Source organism: Anolis carolinensis, chromosome 5 (assembly GCF_035594765.1).
Source record: "Anolis carolinensis isolate JA03-04 chromosome 5, rAnoCar3.1.pri, whole genome shotgun sequence".
NCBI classification, from domain to species: Eukaryota; Metazoa; Chordata; class Lepidosauria; order Squamata; family Dactyloidae; genus Anolis; species Anolis carolinensis.
The window spans coordinates 126,351,451-126,369,383 of record NC_085845.1 but is presented as its reverse complement, the minus strand read 5'-3'; the positions used below and the strand labels follow the sequence as shown (position 1 = coordinate 126,369,383).

At 38.2% G+C, this 17,933-nt stretch overlaps 1 protein-coding gene across 4 annotated transcripts in view; it reads right to left on the bottom strand.

Moving 5' to 3' along the window:
- Positions 1-5,791: 5,791 nt before the first annotated feature.
- gramd4 (GRAM domain containing 4) overlaps positions 5,792-17,933 on the bottom strand; it is a 115,042-nt gene continuing 102,900 nt past the window's right edge. For all 4 annotated transcript variants that reach the window (XM_062982233.1, XM_062982232.1, XM_062982234.1 and 1 more), the window contains 5 exons: positions 15,321-15,468; positions 14,856-14,949; positions 10,800-10,884; positions 9,011-9,079; positions 5,792-5,975 (listed from right to left, as the gene is read on the bottom strand). In XM_062982233.1, the coding sequence (XP_062838303.1) occupies positions 5,874-5,975; positions 9,011-9,079; positions 10,800-10,884; positions 14,856-14,949; positions 15,321-15,468 (498 nt within the window). In that variant the 3' untranslated portion in view covers positions 5,792-5,873. The remainder of the gene's footprint in view (positions 5,976-9,010; positions 9,080-10,799; positions 10,885-14,855; positions 14,950-15,320; positions 15,469-17,933) is intronic.

The following is a 17,933-nucleotide window of genomic DNA, read 5'->3' as shown; positions in this document are numbered from 1 at the left end:
CAGAGAAACAACTGAATGCCAGTAAATCCTAGCCTCTGCAATTTTTAGCTAGAAACAAACACATACAGAACAAAACGAAGCACCATTTGGCTTGGGTCCTGTTTAGTCCCAACTAGAATAGATACACTGAATCAAGATTTACCTTTGTGTTGTCAACTCACCAGCCAATAACTCATTCAATGTTGCTATTTTAATTTCAACTAACCAACAAGATGCAGGGTGGTGTATGTTGCCATTAGCAAGTTTTGTATTTGAGATTATAAAAGTCAATCATGAGAGGATTTGTGTATCTGTCCTAAAATAACTAGTTTGCATATGCAAATTACCACTATGATAAAATACGAGGGTTATCCAGAAAGTAGATTACATTTTGGAATTAAAAATGAACCAAGTACAGGAGAAAACATTTACCATATTCAATTGAAAGCCACACCCAAATACCACATCTCATGTAGTCGCCATTCAAATCTAGGCACTTACCATAGCGATTAATGAGCTTTGCAACTCCTTCCCCACTAAATTTTGCTGCTTACGTCCTCAACCAGCCAGTCATCCCTCCCCGCAGCTGCGCAACGTCACCAAAATGCTGTGTTGCCAGCCACGCCCCCATTGTTGGAAACAAGTGGTTGAGGATGCAAGCGGCAGAATTTAGTGGGAAAGGAGTTGCAAAGCTCATTCATCACTATGTTAAGTGCCTAGATTTGAATGGCAGCAATGTGAGATGTGGTATTGGGGTGTAGCTTTCAACTGCATATGGTAAATGTTTTCTCCTATATTTTGTTCATTTTTAATTCCAAAATGTAATCTACTTTCTGGATAGCCCTTGTATATGAACGCCCCCAATGAACTGTCACCTTGTCATGGTAAGGGGGCTTGCATATTCCAATGAACCTGCGGGTGTAACCACCAAAATCATGCAGGGTCTAGAACCTCTGCAGGGGAGGTTCCAGACCGAGCACAATCCAAAGACCTCAATGGCGGATCAGGAGGAAGAAAACACGATACATGTTACAACAGCTGTGAAGGCGGAAGAAGGCTGCAACAGACTGAGAAGGATCATCGTCATGTTAACCACGCCACTGACCGGGACCCTCATTCTGTGAAGATTGTGTGTTGATCGGCTGTTCACAGATCTCCACACATTTAAAAAAACTCACACACAGACGTCTTCCAAGAACTTGGAAGGCCATCATACTTGGACAATGAGGGACCATCTAAGTACCAGTAAGTAAAAGATATGAAAATATATTTAAAAATATGTCTGACCTTGTCCTTGGAATACAGCTTAATCGGTGAATCTTAACAGCAGACAAAATAGCACAAACCGAAACATGTGTAGCACTATAGAACATCGATCAAGCTATTGAAGTTATTGTCTCTTGCAAGTTGGAGAGAAATGTTTACTATACCAGCTTGCTGTGAAAATATACCATCCAAAAGAACTACATTTCCTTAGCTTCCAGTAAGGTGTCTGCATTATGCAGAACAAGATCCCAGCAAAGTTGATACAGTACAGTCTCACTTATCCAAGCCTCGCTTATCCAAGCCTCTGGATTATCCAAGCCATTTTTGTAGTCAATGTTTTCAATATATCGTGATATTTTGGTGCTAAATTCGTAAATACAGTAATTACAACATAACATTACTGCGTATTGAACTACTTTTTCTGTCAAATTTGTTGTATAACATGATGTTTTGGTTCTTAATTTGTAAAATCATAACCTAATTTGATGTTTAATAGCCTTTTCCTTAATCCCTCATTATCCAAGATATTTGCTTATCCAAGCTTCTGCCAGCCCGTTTAGCTTGGATAAGTGAGACTCTACTGTAGATATAATTTCTGCAGAGTATATCCGACTAGTAAAAGGTTAAAGGAGTGACATCAGAAGAAAGAAAGGGGGGGAGAGAGGGGGGGGGAAACTGGCTGAAAAGGAGCATTAAATCACACATGCTGTTCATACTGAATGAAGAAAAAAAGATATACTTATAACATGAAGTATTTTTTTTAGAGTTTATTTAAATAAAAATTATAATTTATACCAAGATCCAGCCCACCCACCCACCCATTTTTAAACAAACAAGATTCTCTTAAAAAATGTACAGGGCAAATTGTTTCAGTTCAATTTTCCATACAGTACAAGTCTCCTCTTGAACAAAAGTTACACTGCTAATCAATTATTTACACAAGTTCAAAATATAGACTCAAACTTCAAACAAAAAAATTCTCACATCCATCCTATTTAATGATTAGTAGCAGAAATAAAACATCTGCCAAAAATGTACATCATTCATAAGAAACTACCAAGTTTGGTTGCTGTTGGTTTTTTTTAAAGTGTTTAATGTTTATGCTCCTGTCCCTCGTCGCTCAGTTTGGAAAATTATGGAACTGGATTTGCTTCATTTTTGTGCAATATTGCTACACAACTCATTCATAGTCAGCATTTTCCTTGCAAAAAATAACAGTGAAGTTACATATAAAAGAACCGATCTTACTACCAAATTAAAAAGGGAACACAAAAAGCGATCCGTTTTCATATCCCCTTTGTGGTAACAAAGGTTCTCAAACGTGACCACTATGCTTCCAGTTACCCAATTGAACGCAAAGAATTCACACACACAAAAAGCCATAGATCGGATCAGCGTAACACAGCAAATGTATGGATATTTTAAAAAATGCTGCTGAAAAAATAATACTTACATTAAATAGCACTACTGAATTCACATTCAGTACTGCCAATGAACATAAGGAGATGGATTCAGAGTGGTTATATGAATACAGAATGGGCTGGCAAATGAGCAACATTTCAGAATATAGGAAATAAAACGCATTTCAATACTCAAGTACACCAAGTTATTTGTAGGGCATTATAACAAACAGCATATATAAAACAATAGATGATCTGGCAGCTCATAATGTAAAGTTGGAATTTGCCAACACTGTGCATGTCTGTTTTTACTAAACACTTGCTCTCTTTAAAAAAATTTAGTTCATATATACGTGAGATTGGAATAAACTATCATTGCATTGTAATTTGCTCAACATTACAATTTGTTCAAAAGTTTGCTTTGTTCCAAGTGTGGGTTATTTTGAATCTGTATTTGTGATATCCACATAGAGGGGGTCAAATTTATAATCATCATCTGTTCTGTAATCTTATTAGTAATGGTTCATTGTGAAAATGTATGTGGCAAATTATTGTGGCACTGTCATAGTATATTGGCCAGACAGGACATCAAGGAACCACATCCTAGAACAATACATCAGTCGGCCAGCAGGGGGAGGAAGAGGTAAGAAGTGCTGATACCCGATTTTCACGACAATGGTATTTTCATGATCCAAGTGAAGGTAAAAATTACACTTGAAAATGCTACAAAAATAAGAAACACAGCTCACTTTGTAAAAAAGTATAATTTGTTTTTTCAAAAGAAATGAAAATTCTGTGAATGCCCGAGGGAATGTTCTTAAAAAAAAGACAAACTCAATATAGTACAGGCCAACTTCAGGGTAGTAAAAAAATTACATTAATTAAATGTTTTCTGACCCATCGATTACTCCATTTGTTTTCCTGCTAGACTGGTGCTTCACAATCCTGGGACAGAAAGAAAGTTCAATTTCTGTTATATACCTTGAGGTGTCTTCAACACGTTCTGAAAAATTACATAATTTTCAACCTCAAATGTTTTTTCATAAATAGCAAATTGTTTCTGATACACTGATACAAGGGAATTTCTGTTTTACTGTGAGAAATTTGTGGCAAGCCTTTCAGATTCTTCTTTTGGCTCAAAAATGAATTCCTAGTGAGCAACACTTTTGAATTTTCTTTGTTCATGGAAACCTGTTTGCTAAATCCTTCCAAGATGAGTCCTCCCACAAATCTATTTGTGGTTCTTTGCAAAACAAACTATATAAGAAAAGTAGGGGTTTTTTTTTTCTTTTGTCCCAACACAGATCAAAACTGGCAGAAGCCCAAATTATTGTGACAGTTGCCCTAATGGTTACCTTTGGGTCATATGCAAATCCATGAGAGGTCTAAGAGATAATTTTAAAGCAAATGATACCAGTTTTGGGATGAAGCAATTGAGGTGGGGAAAAAGAATGATAGAGAACATTTTGCCCCACTATCTGTAGGGTTCCCATCACATTTGAACCCTTAACAATAAACACATGCTTGGAGAAGGAGTTGATATGATGGAGAGAAAATGCCAAATGCAGAAGAGATCCCATATTACTTCTCTGCGCAAAACTTGCCAACTTTGGGGAAAACATGATAGGTTTTGCTGCCTGAGTAAAAGATGGTACCATTATCTCATTCCAAGAGCTTGACCAGACTAGAAGTTGAATCTTCCTTGAATACTGGCTATTTCTACTAAGGGAAGTGGTCTAGTTTAAGCGGTCCTAGGCAGGCTGAGGGATTCATACAACCCTGACCCTAACAATTCACAGCTTCTTCCCACCTTTTATTATTTTCTGCCTAAACCAGCTAAACTTTACTCTATTTGCTCCTAGGGCCAGCCCAGTCACTCCCGTGGTCCTTTTAAAATCCCTCAGCAATACATTAGATGCATTTATCCATAATGCAGGATTAGCATCTGAAGTCTTTGAGGGTCCATTTTCATGGTGAAAGACTTCCACATTCAAAGTCTGTTCTAGTAGGAAGTAGACACAATAAGCTACAATTACCAGCAATGACAAATTAATTGGCATTTTTGTGCAAGTTCAAAATGAATTTTAAGAAAAATACAAAAGGAGAAATAATCATGGACACGGCAGTGCGAATTTGATACTCTTTGACTACAAGAGTCAAAGCCTTTGGCCCTTCGGATACCTTTAACCTTTCTCCATCATAATGCACCACCTGCCAGGCTCACTTGAGCTAACAGGAATTTTAGTACCACAACGTCAAGAGGGGCATGGTTCTCCAGGCCCATAGTATAGAATCATACATATTTATACAACCTAAAACCACCCTCAACATTTCCAATATTTTAAAGGGAGGAAATGATCTCCCTGAAAGTGTAACATCCACTGCAATCTACTGTGGTATCTTGGAAGAGATCAAACTAAAGCGCTAAGATAAAGGTACTTTGTACTGAAAGTACTGGCTTCAGTGGTAATGTCCACAAAGAAGATAGAAAATGCAGAAACAGGCTGAGGAGTAATGATTTCTCACAACTGTCTTCCAGATCTACATCGCCACTGAAAAGTTCAAGAAGTGGATAAGGTTTGCTTGAATCGCAACTAGATAGCACTTATACCTTCAGTTAGTATGATTTAGATATGAATTAATAAAGTAAAGACTTCACCAAGGTGTGTCTCCTTCACATGTTTCTCCAAGAAGGGCTGCAACCCTGTGCCCAGTTTGTTGTTGCCGACTGCTGTCAAGTCGACTTCGACTTATGCCAACCCTATAAATGAGAGACTTCCAAGTCAGTTTAAAAATGCCACTGAAATCAACAGAACCCGTGCAATAAGACCCACAGCAGAAGAGGAAGAGAATGAACTGCCAAACCCTAGGATTTTAGGGCAGGACAATATAGCTTTCTTGGTCTCTCCTCAAGCTGCCGTCGCCACGTATGTTCCTAAGCGTTTTAATGTCAGTAAATAAACATTAAAAGTGCTTAATGTGCAAGGCCAATAGTGATGATAGCACTTTCACTGTCTTTTTCTCTCTTTTTGTTGTTATTTTTTTTTTTACAAAAAGCTTTAAAAACAAAAAATGGAAGGCATATATAAAATACACTTATGTAACGTAAGACATATGCAACAAAGAAAATTATTGCAGAATCGATGAAGGGTGTTCCTCCTTTTATTCACTACCAAGTGAGTCAAATTTAATAAGAGTCTCCCCAGGAGAATCAGCAATGATGAACTACTAGCTTTCACTGGTGGATGCTGCAGAGGTTATCTTCACGTACTGATTGAAAATGGTCTCAAAAGCTTCATCTCTGTGTACCATGGCACCAAACACTAAAGGCTGGAGTGCAAGGGGAACAAAAACAGAATGGTTAGCAACAAACATGAAGATCTCTACTGCATCCCAATCCTAAATTCCAAACTATGCTAACACTTGTAAAGCCCTAAACGGCTCAGGTCCTGCCTATCTTTGTGACCGCATCCCCCCACTATGAACTGATGTGGGCTCTAAGACCTGATGGGGGGGGGCTCCTTGCAGTCCTGCCACCGTCACAAGCGTGGTTGGTGGGGATGAGGGAGAGGGCTTTCTCGGTGGTGGCCCCCCAGCTTTGGAACCCCCCCTCCCCAGGGAGAATAGACAGGTCCCCAGACTGTCCTCCTTTTGTAGGGACTTGAAGACATGGCTCTTCAATCAAATCTTTGAAAATATTGCTGTGAGTCTTCCGGGTTGTAGAAGATTGTAGAATATTTAGCCCCTGGTTGTCCAACATAGTAATTGCACATCTTGCACTTTATCCCATGCCCTCCTCTCTCCATTGCTGCAGCTGGCACTTATTTTATGCCAGTGTTTAAAGCTCGACCATGATGCTAGTAATTTACTGGCATGGTTAGAGGATCGCAGCTTGATTGAGTCTGAATTGATGTTTTATATGTTGCATGTGATTCATTATATTGTATTTTACATTGTGTTCACTTTTATGTTGTTTTTAAGCACCTTGTGCCATCTGTAAGCAACCTAGACTCCCTTCAGGGAGATGGAGGCAGGATATAAGAATAATGTTGTTGTTGTTGTTGCTGCTGCTGCTGCTATTATTATTATTATTATTATTATTATTTTATTATGACACAGCAAACAAGATAGATATGCTGGATTTCGTTTCACAAAATCACAAGTCGAACACTTCCCAAGTGTCGAGGACTGTGTGATGTATTTTCGGATGATGTGTGCAGATCCCAGTAGGGTGGCCTTTTGCAGTTGGCAGATCGTAATTTTGTCAATGCTTATTGTTTCCAAATGCCGTCTGAGTTTGGCATGGCACCCAATGTGCCGATCACCACCGGGACCACCTGCACTGGTTTCTGTCAGTGTCTTTGAAGTTCAATCTTGAGGTCCTGATAGCGACTGAGTTTTTCCTGTTGTTTTTCGTCAATGCGACTGTCACCTGGGATGGCAACATCAATGATCCAAACCTTTTTCTTTTCCACAACTATTATTATTATTATTATTATTATTATTATTATTATTATTATTATTATTATTATTATTATTATTATTATTTTATTATGACACAGAAAACAAGATAGACATGCTGGATTTCATATCAAAAAATCACAAGTCAAACACTTCCCAAGTGTTTTTGTTGTGTTTTTGTTGTTGTTGTTGTTGTTGTTGTTGTTGTTGTTATTATTATTATTATTATTATTATTATTATTATTATTATTATTATTATTATTATTATGTGTTCTAGCAATATTTCCTCCTGACATTTCACCTGCATCTGTGGCTGGCATCTTCAGAGGATCCGGCTATACAGCCCCAGAAACCACATAACAACCCAATGTGTCAGTGGTCTGTTTGTTTAAAGCAGATCAGCACAAATTGATAACAGTAAATGACCGAAATTAAAACAGGCTAAATCTCTTCTGGCCACAGATAGGTTTGTAGCGCTTCAGTCTTGGTTTGACAGGGTGACTTTCCCTCAAATCAAGCAACAAAGAGAAATAACCTCGATTTCCCCACCTCCCTTTAGCAGGATAGCAAGTTGAAGCCTTTTCTGAGGAAAAGAAGTGCTCCAGCCAGGCTTTGAATCTCTCTCTAAGGTCATTAAATGCTAATCAAGCTGGCAAACTGCAACATTCACACTTCCCTCAAATAGACAAGAGATCTTTCTCACACTCTGGCATTCCACAGATATATAAACCCCACTTGCCTAGTTTCCAACAGACCTCACAACCACAGAGGATGCCTGCCACAGATGTGGGCGAAACATCAGAAGAGAATGATTCTGGAACATGGCCATACAGCCTGGAAAACTCACAGCAACCCACTTCCTCAGTTCTTGTCTCCTCTGCCCTTCCTTTGTCTTTGCTTCCGTCTCCTCCTTCAGAGGGAAAAACTATCAACTACTCTGCACCATTCATTTCCCTCGCTTGTGACGGAGAAACTTCGCTTTGCCATGAAGACCCCATAACAACTTCATGATGAAGCAAAGTTTTTCCTTTATAAATGAGGGAAATGAACAACATGGAGCTGGTGGTTTTGCCACTAGATTAGAAGGAGACAACAGAAGCAACCTACAGACAAAGAAAAAGGGAAGAACGGCAGAAGTGAGAACAGAGGCACTTCTTTAACGCCTCCTTCTCCCTCTGAAACAACTAATCAAATATTAAATTTTAACATAACTGGAGCCCAAGATTCTACTCTCGTCGAAGGCCTGATACCCCTTAAAAATGTCATCCCTACTCCCCAGTATTCTAACCTGACTCCCCAAGTTGTTTTTCCATGAAAGACCAGGCTTCTATCAACCTAACCAGTGGTAACCCCTCTGCCACAGGTTAGTTAGGTAACTTTGGTGCAAAGAGAAAGGAAACATGTAGAGGTAAAACCCTTGGAGGAGGGAATGTCTGTCAGGCTTATATTTTAAAAGACATAACACAAAAGGAAATGGAAAAATAGGAGCAAGAGGGAAGAGGAAATAAACCCAGGCATCCATTTTGAAAGTAACTCAATCTTTGTAATAATCAGCAGGTTCCTCATCGAATTTCTATGAATCACCTTGTCACTTTTTTTATTACCAACCAAGTGAATCAGTGTGAATTGTTGAATTTTTTAAGCTTAGTGATATTGATTGTTCTAATGGCACATACATATCAGCAAAAATTAAACACCCCCCTCCCCCCGAAAACAATGTATAAAGTCCCGTGAGTTGCTAATCATAGAACGCATGCTGTGCAACTCAGTAATACAATCCTTATTATCTCAAGTTAAAGGAAGTGCTCCAAAAACTGATGTGACCATCATATCATTAATATTTCAAACACGTGTAAACTGATAGCGCTGCCAATATGAGTATTTTTTTCTCTTTGAGTACTTACTTTTTGTGTAGATGGTGTGGAAACTGCAATACCCATCCCAGATCCTGGGAGAACAGACAATACTTTGTACTAAAAAGAAATACAAAATAAATAATAGTGTTTACCAAAAGCTAAGATGGGTTGGAGAAAAAAATCAGATCTGAACTGTCCACAAACCTGGAAGGCAGTATCCTAAAGGCGTAGCTATTAGAAGCTCTGAAAAGGTGCATGAGGCTTGGGAATGACCTAGGCTACATCTACACTAATCTGGAGTATTCTGCTCCGCAGCTACCCTGGATACAGCACAGGAACACTCTGAAGGCCCTTTTGAGTCCAGATGGCCACTTTGCTGACAGCACACTGGGGTTACGGTCATTGGTCCATTGGTCAAAAATAACTTTGCGGCTGATGCTGCTTTTGATGAGGTCACAACAGGGGTCCCATCACCTGATCAGCAAAAACGATGTCACCAGCAAGGCCCTACTAGGAAGATATTTCTGGGAAGCAACATAGCAGAGATTTTTTGAGGTGTGGACTCTGGTTTCATTTCTCTGGGATTTGTTTGTCTGATTATTTAAAGTAAAGATCTTTTGGTTCCTCAAAAATCTTGAGGAAATCTATATAGAATCATAGAATAGTAGAGTTGGAAGAGACCTCATGGGTCATCCAGTCCAACCCCCCGCCAAGAAGCAGGAAATCACATGAATAGGCATAAACCCACACCTTCCAGGTTTTGGGAAAGCAGGATGGATGTGATTTAATTAAAAAAAGAATTACCTCTATTTTAGAATTTGAAATATCTAATTTGCATATCCTTGGCACAGACTCCCCATGATCAACTTCACATACTGGTGGGGTCTGGGAAGGATGGACCCTGAATGATGGGAGTTGCAGTTCACCCATATCCAGAGACGATTGTGAACCCCACTGGCGATGGATCTGGACTAAACTTGGCACATATGCCCACTATGATGAAGTTAAAATACTGGAAGGGTTTGGGGGGATAGACACAAGCTGTTGGGAGTTGTAGTTGGACCATATCTGGATAGCATTGTATATCCCACAGATGATGGGTCTGGACCAAACTTGGCACACACCCCCATCATGACCAACTTAAAATACTGGAGGGGTTTGGGAGAGGGGGAAATTGACCCAAGATATTGGGAGTTGTAGTTCACCCGCATCCAGAGAGCTGAGTGAACCTGATCAACGACAGATCTGGACCAAATTTGGCACACATACTCATTATGACCATATTTAAATAATGGCAAGGATTTAGGAGTAATTGAGGATGATGGGAACTGTAGTCCACTCACCTCCAAGTACCATTGTGTATCATACATCCAGAAAGCCATGTGGGACCACTGATAATCATAAAACCAAACTATGGCAATTTCAAAACTCTATCATTACAAAAGACCTAATCCTGACATTTTGGGTACCTAAAATAGTTTTAAATACATATTCCCAACTGTATTTTTCGAAGTTCCGGGCACTGTCCTGTAAGCATTAAGAACTTTAAAGTGAACGTTAAAATACATTTTGATCACTTTTAAGTAAAATAGTACACAATGGGACCGTTTGCCACATAAGTCCGCATGAAAATTTAAGGTTACAAAACACCATTTAAAATAATGATGAAATATTAGAGCTGGTGTAGGAAACTTGTGGTTGAACTATAATTTCCATCAACTCTAATGGTGAAGAATGCTGGGACTTGCACAAAAGTGACAGATTACTCAAGCCTTATCTTTTTCTTCAAGTCTAAAAGAAATGAAAGGATAAAAAACTCCTAATACCATGAACATACCTTTTGAATATCTGTTATATCTGCCAGTTTTATAACTTTATTTCTTTTTGATGAACCAGATTTGGAACTTTCAAAGCATAAGTAACTAAAAAGAAAAAAAAGAACCACTTATAAAACAAATCATTTGAAATCATACATTTATCTTCATGTTCTAATTTTCAGCGGCATGAATACCTATGTTAATCAAAAAGATATTAAACTTCTGGATTTTTTTAAAAAAGCATTGCTTTCATATTTTTACACTGAACTGAACATCTAAACTCTACAAAATATACACCATTGTAACATAAAAACATACATGCAGTTATGATAGAAACACGTCAGCTCGGTATTTTTAAAATATTTCCAAACATACATTTTTCCTTTGTTAAGAAAACAAAAGAGGAAGATCCAAGAGTCAAACATCACCATAATGTCTTTGCAAGCTGCAACAATGTTTTAAAGTTTGAAAAATGCTATAAAAAGCACTCAGACATGCAATTCTGCCATTTTTGGTGGAATAAAGCTAAGAGAAGACGTGAGGCTTGCCTCTTTAACAAAGAATAATCTTTTTTGGGGGGTTTTTTCTGCAAAGAGATATCTCCAGTATTTTCAAATAGAGAGAGAGAGAGAGACCAAGAGAATATTAATGATGGGCTACCTTATGGGCCCAGCTAAAAACAGCATTAGCAACTGTAAGGAAGTGCTTCCTGAAGAGGATCTGTCTTTGCTGTGTTTCATATTATACAGAGGCTGGATTTTCGATTCAGTATAAAATTGGCCTAGCTATATAAAGATGTTATAGTTGCTAAACAGAAAAACCTGAAAACTACCTATACCTCATGTTGAAAGTATCTGGGTTGTAAATGCCTGTACACAGGTGCAAAAAAAGTATGCCTTAAGGGAGTATTATATTTTGGGGATCTTTTCTGAAACCATATTATCATACTAAAAGACTGAGTTTCACCAGCTCTGAGTTCTGAAGCATTGCTCATCACTACGAAACTGCAGAAATCCAGACACGATTCCTTATTTCTGTATCAAACCCTAACTTGTTTACTCTAGAGCAGGGGTCCTCAAACTTTTTAAGCCGAGGGCCGGTCCACAATCCTTCAGACTGTTGAGGGGCCGGATTATCATTTGAAAAAAAAAATACAAACAAATTCCGATGCACACTGCACATGTCTTATTTGTAGTGCAAAAACAACAACAACAATAAGAACAATGAAAGAACAATACAATATTTAAAAATAAAAAACAATTTTAACCCAACCTACATTTATCAGGATTTCAATGGGAAGTGTGGGCCTGCTTATGGCCAATGAGATAGTCAAGTTAATTAGGATTGTTGTTGTTATTGTTGTGTGCCTTCAAGTCATTTCAGACTTTGGGCGAGCCTCAGTCTAAAATGTTTTTATTTATTTATTTATTTAAAATATTTATTTATTTATTTATTTATTTACTGCATTAATTTACTACATTTGTATCACACCCTTCTCACCCCAAAAGGGACTCAAGAGTGGCTTACAAATTATATGTACATGCAATATATTATATTATTAGCATAGCACAATATTAGCATTATATATTACTATATTGGACTATACCACTATACTGTAATATTATTAGTAATATTATATGTAATATAGAATATATAATTAATATTATTCTATGGTAATACTATTAGTGTTATATTGTATTACATTATAATATTATTATCAATATTATATGTATATACAATATATTATATTATAAAACCGAGGGCGGGGGCCAGGTAAATGACCTCGGAGGGCCGCATCTGGCCCCCGGGCCTTAGTTTGGGGACCCCTGCTCTAGAGAGAGATCATAATTTGATCAACTGATAAACAATTACACTTGCACTTCCCAGTGCTTCTTTTCTGACCCATTAAGTTTACATTGTTACTATTTCATGAGGCATTTGCCACATGTTAATTGTGAATTTGTACACTTTCAACAAAAGGTCAATTGATCTGATGCTCCCATGAGAAAATCTTTTCCAAACTCATTTGAAGTTATCTAGACGTATGCAGATTTTTTTCTTGTAAAGCAGGGATCCTCAAACTTTTAAAGCAGAGGGCCGGTCCACTATCCTTCAGACTGTTGAGGGGCCGATTTATCATTTGAAAAAAATATACAAACAAATTCCTATGCATACTGCACATGTCTTATTTGTAGTGCAACAACAACAACAACGAAAGAACAATACAATATTTAAAAATGAAAACAATTTTAACCAACATAAACCTATCAGGATTTTAATGGAAAGTGTGGGCCTGCTACTGGCCAATGAGATAGTCAAGTTAATTAGGATTGTTGTTGTTGTGTGCCTTCAAGTCATTTCAGACTTTGGCCGAGCCTAAGTCTAAAATTAATTATTTATTTACTGCATTTATTTACTATGTTTATTTCCCACCCTTCTCACCCAGAAGGGGACTCAGAGCAGCTGTATGTACATACAATATATTATATTATTAGCATAGCACAATATTAGAATTATATATTACTATATTGAACTATACCACTATACTATTATATAATATGCAATATATAACATATAATTAATATTATTATATGGTATTATTATTAGTATTATATTGTATAACATAATATTATTATCAATATTATATGTATATGCAATATATTATATTATTAAAACTGATATAAAAATATATTATAAAACTGAGGGTGGGGGCCAGGTAAATGACCTTGGAGGGCCGCATTCGGCCCCCGGGCCTTAGTTTGGGGACCCCTGTTGTAAAGGATCCTTTTAAATATAGATATATAAATGTATGTTTACACTGGCTTATAGGAAACGGTTGTTTTCAGTCACTTGACATGGTCTGCAGTCTGTCTGTCCGGCTCAGCTACTGTTGAAGGATCAGCAGCTTGTCTGGCCTGGCTCAGCTACTGTGAAGGAAACTGACACTTTACAGTATTTGGAGCAAGCTTGGAAGGGGTTGATCTGACGTCCTTCTCAAGGCAAGTATCAAGCTGTGAAGGCTTGCTGAGATAAGCAGCAGCTGACACCTTATGATAAAAGTGCTTGGGGAAGAACGGTTCTTGATAGCAGACAACTGTTGTATTCTGGCTCCAGATCCTGGTTCTGCTGCTCCTCTATTTCAAGGCTTCCTGGCATTTCTAACTTGTGGACTCTAATTTTGGCTCAGTTGTATCTTTGTTCTAGACCAGTGGTTCTCAACCTGTGGGACCCCAGATGTTTTGGCCTTTAACTCCCAGAAATCTTAACAGCTGATAAACTGGCTGGGATTTCTGGGAGTTGTAGGACAAAACACCTGGGGACTCAAAGGTTGAGAACCACTGGTCTAGACCTTGGCTGTGCTGCCCCTTGCTTTGTCTCTAAGAACTCCCGATATTCCTGACTTTGTGACTCTGACCTCAATTCCTGAAATCTGGTTTTGGCCCTGTTTGTATCCTGAATCCTTTGCTCTGACTTCCTGACGTGGAATTTATGGATTCTGATTCTGGTTTGTGGTCAGAATCTCTGGCCTTTGACTGTGACCTTGACTTCATCTGCAAGAAACCCTGCCATCTGACCTTGGAACCACAATATGAATCCTCAACATTTGTCTTTTGGACTCTGACTCCCATTTGTTGAAAATATTCTTGGCATTTGACTGTCCACCCCCCATCCCCCAACATTTTTAGTTAAGATTTTTAGCAGAAAAAAACAGACACAAATAAATATGCCACAACAATACTTATGCATACATCTGGCATTTGACTTTGACTTTAGCCTATTTCTCTGTTTGAGGTTTGTATTTCTGCTTTCCAGCAGAACTTTAAAGGACTTGATAGTTGAGATTTTGTTAATGAATTCTTGATTCAAGCTGACCGTTAATTTGTGTAAGCTTTATGCCCTGGTAACCAAGACCTTGGGGAAACACGACATCACCTGGTATTTGGTTCAGTGCAATTTCACAGTTCACACTAAACTTTCACTACTTACAATTTAGAAAAAAATTATCCTCTTGTTCCAAGTTGCCCCCAACCCCCCTGGCTTCTTAAGATTCTGCTGAAAATTGTACAACGACTTACTTTTCTGTAACATAAAGCACACCATTTCGGATGTAGTCTGTGGGCATCTTCCGGTCTCTGTTAATCAAGCAGCACCGCCAGCCATTTTCACACACTGTCAAAATAGCACAATCACATTATATTTCACACAGCCACAAAAACTCAGAAGTGCCGACAAAGCTTTTCTAAACACTGAAGTATTTGTTTCAAGCCTTGGGTTAAGTTACTTCTCTCTCAGGATTATGCACCTTTCCTCCCCTCTCAAATTCATGCTGCCACAAAGGCAAACCAGGCTATGGGCATCAGGTTCACCCAGAGAATCTTATGGATATCAGATAAAAGATTAATTTGACCTCCTGTCCATAGAACCCAGCAGAAGATAACATTACAGTGCAGTTCATTTCCAAATACTGCTGCTCTTTGCACAATTCTTTTTAAACATGCTTCCATTGAAGGCACCACCACCTTTTGCATTCAGATCAATACCTGCCAAAGGACGCTCATTTTCTGACAGATTAAATACTTCATGGAAGTTGCCTCTCTTAGTGGTATGAAAACGGCTAGTCTCTTCCTCTCTGTTGATTCCTGCCGGGGCACTCGAGCCTACACAACTTCGTGAAGCTGCTGTTTGAAGCTGTAGGGAAATAAAATTTGAATTATTATTAATATACAATTAAATGCATGCATTGCACAAAGCGATCTTATGCCTCCACTGGACAAACACGCTGCCTTTACCCTTCAAAATGGGTGTTTATTACTAGAAAGTTAAATCATAAGATAGTTGCAGGCTTCACCACCCTATGTTCTATATTGCTGTAATTGGTAACAATATACACACAAAGAACTCTTATCAGTTCTTACTGCAGGCTACTGAATTGCATGTTAGAATGGTCCTCTACAAGAGAGCTAGAGATAAAAATCTCAACTGCCTGTACATATGGCTCTTTCTCACTTAACAATTATAATGAGATGATTCCACTTTAATGCCATGGCTGCATTCTGTGGAATTCTGAGGCTTGTATGTCATGGGACACTAAATCCTTCTGGCTGTGAATTCTAAATTCCTCTCCCGAAACTGCAAATTGTAGGGTTTGTAAGATGTTGCCATGCAGTTAAGAGTGGAATCACAGTACAGGCAATCCCCAAGTTGCGAACAAAATAGGTTCTGCACATTTGTTCTTAAGTTGAAGGTATATGTAAGTCGGAAAGGGACATTTTGTCAGTGTAACTCCAGCCATATGTGTGTGTAAGCTTCCCTTCCTCTTTCCAGCTCCTCCCCCTGCTTCCAAAACCATATTTTTTTTCCCACCACTCAGGGGGTGCTTTGATTATGCTTTTCCTGCATGGCAGAAGGGGATTGAACTGGATAGCCCCTGGGGTTTCTGTTGTTGCTGTTACTATTACTACTACTACTACTACTACTACTACTACTACTACAAAAGCTGGATGGCCATCTGCTGGGGGTGCTCTGATTGTGCTTTTCTTGCATGGCAGAAAGGGGTTGGAATTGATGGTCTCTGAGGTCTTCCACTGAAATACTGTTAAGTTTATGTTGGTTAAAATTGTTTTTAATTTAAAATATTGTATGGTTCTTTCATTCTTTTTCTATGTGCAGTGTGCATAGGAATTTGTTCATTTTTTTCAATTAGTTCACAAAAATACTCTCCATCCATCTGCCACTGGCCCGTCCCATCTGTCAAATTTTAAAATGCAATGCGTCCAAATGTTTGTCCGTGCCTGATATATATACATTATATAATAGTTAATATAATATATAGGCATTTCTTGGAGCTCCACAAGAAACTTTTGCTTGAAAAGGGGCTTTTCGGCTGAAGAAGTTTGAGAACCCCTGCTTTACAGCAAGATGAGATTAAGTACTAAAAGTTCATTGTTCAGTGTGAAGACTGCAAACACCTTAAAGAGAGCCAGAATATAATGAAGACAGATTCCAATGTAACTTGAAAATACCAATTTTTAAAATACCAGATTCTCTTCATGGTTTTTATTTTAACCAAGGCCTCCCTACATTATTATCTCAGCTATAAATGAAGTTTCAGGAGGTTCTATGATGTAACTATTTTTCTTTTTATAAATATCAGCTGTGATACAAACACTACATGAACCCAGCAGCCTTTCAGCTTCTGATCTAGTGACGGCACTATGCACAGCCTCTCCCTGCTAAAAAAAAGTTTGGGGATTTTCTGGAAGGCACTCCATGTGTTTTGAAAAGACTGATATGAAAGGGAAATCAACAACCTGTCAGATGTGAAATCATGTTTAAAAAACATAGAAAGATGCGAAAATTATAGAAAAATGCTTTTTTAATTATTAAACTCCGGGAAAACAGGAAATGGGCTGTTCGTTATTCTGATTAGTGAGGTTGTTGCAAGACTGAGGAAATGGGCAGCCAAATCTAATTTAACTTTTACTGTTAAGCTACCTTGATAAACTGGATTGGAAAGCCATATATCAAACTTAATAACAGAATAAATACTTTTACATGGTGCTCTCAGGCAAGGTTCCATCCAGGAAGGAAGAGGCTAAGATCTGCTCAGTTTTTAATGACCGTGTGACTTCAAGCAACCTGTCAAATTTCATAGGGTTCTCATAGGCAAGAAATACTCATAGATAGGTTTTTGACAGTTCCTTCCTCTGTACTATAACCTGTAGTGTGTGATATTTGTGAGAGGTCTCTCATTTAAGCACTAAACAAGGCAACTCTGCTTAGCTTCCAAGAACAAGCAAAATCTGGTTCCTTTGGAATATTTAGGCGTTAACTATTAGGTATGATACTGTAAATACATTCTAGGATACCTACATGCATGGGAGGTTGGAAATAGTATTAATATACTGCAAGCGAGGATAAAGGGGAGCAGGTATTCCCTCCCCAGAACCACTGAAGACAGAACCCTAAACAAACAAAACAGACAGCAACATTGCAAAACAAACCATAGTTTTCTTTTAAACAAGGTACAATAAGAGGGTACCCCTTGTTTTTAAGCAGAATTCTGCTTCTGGGAAGCTCCCCAGAATGTGACTGTGCTTATAAACAAGGTGTGTTCTTCCTGCAGACCGAGTTTTAAAGAAAAATGGTGGTTT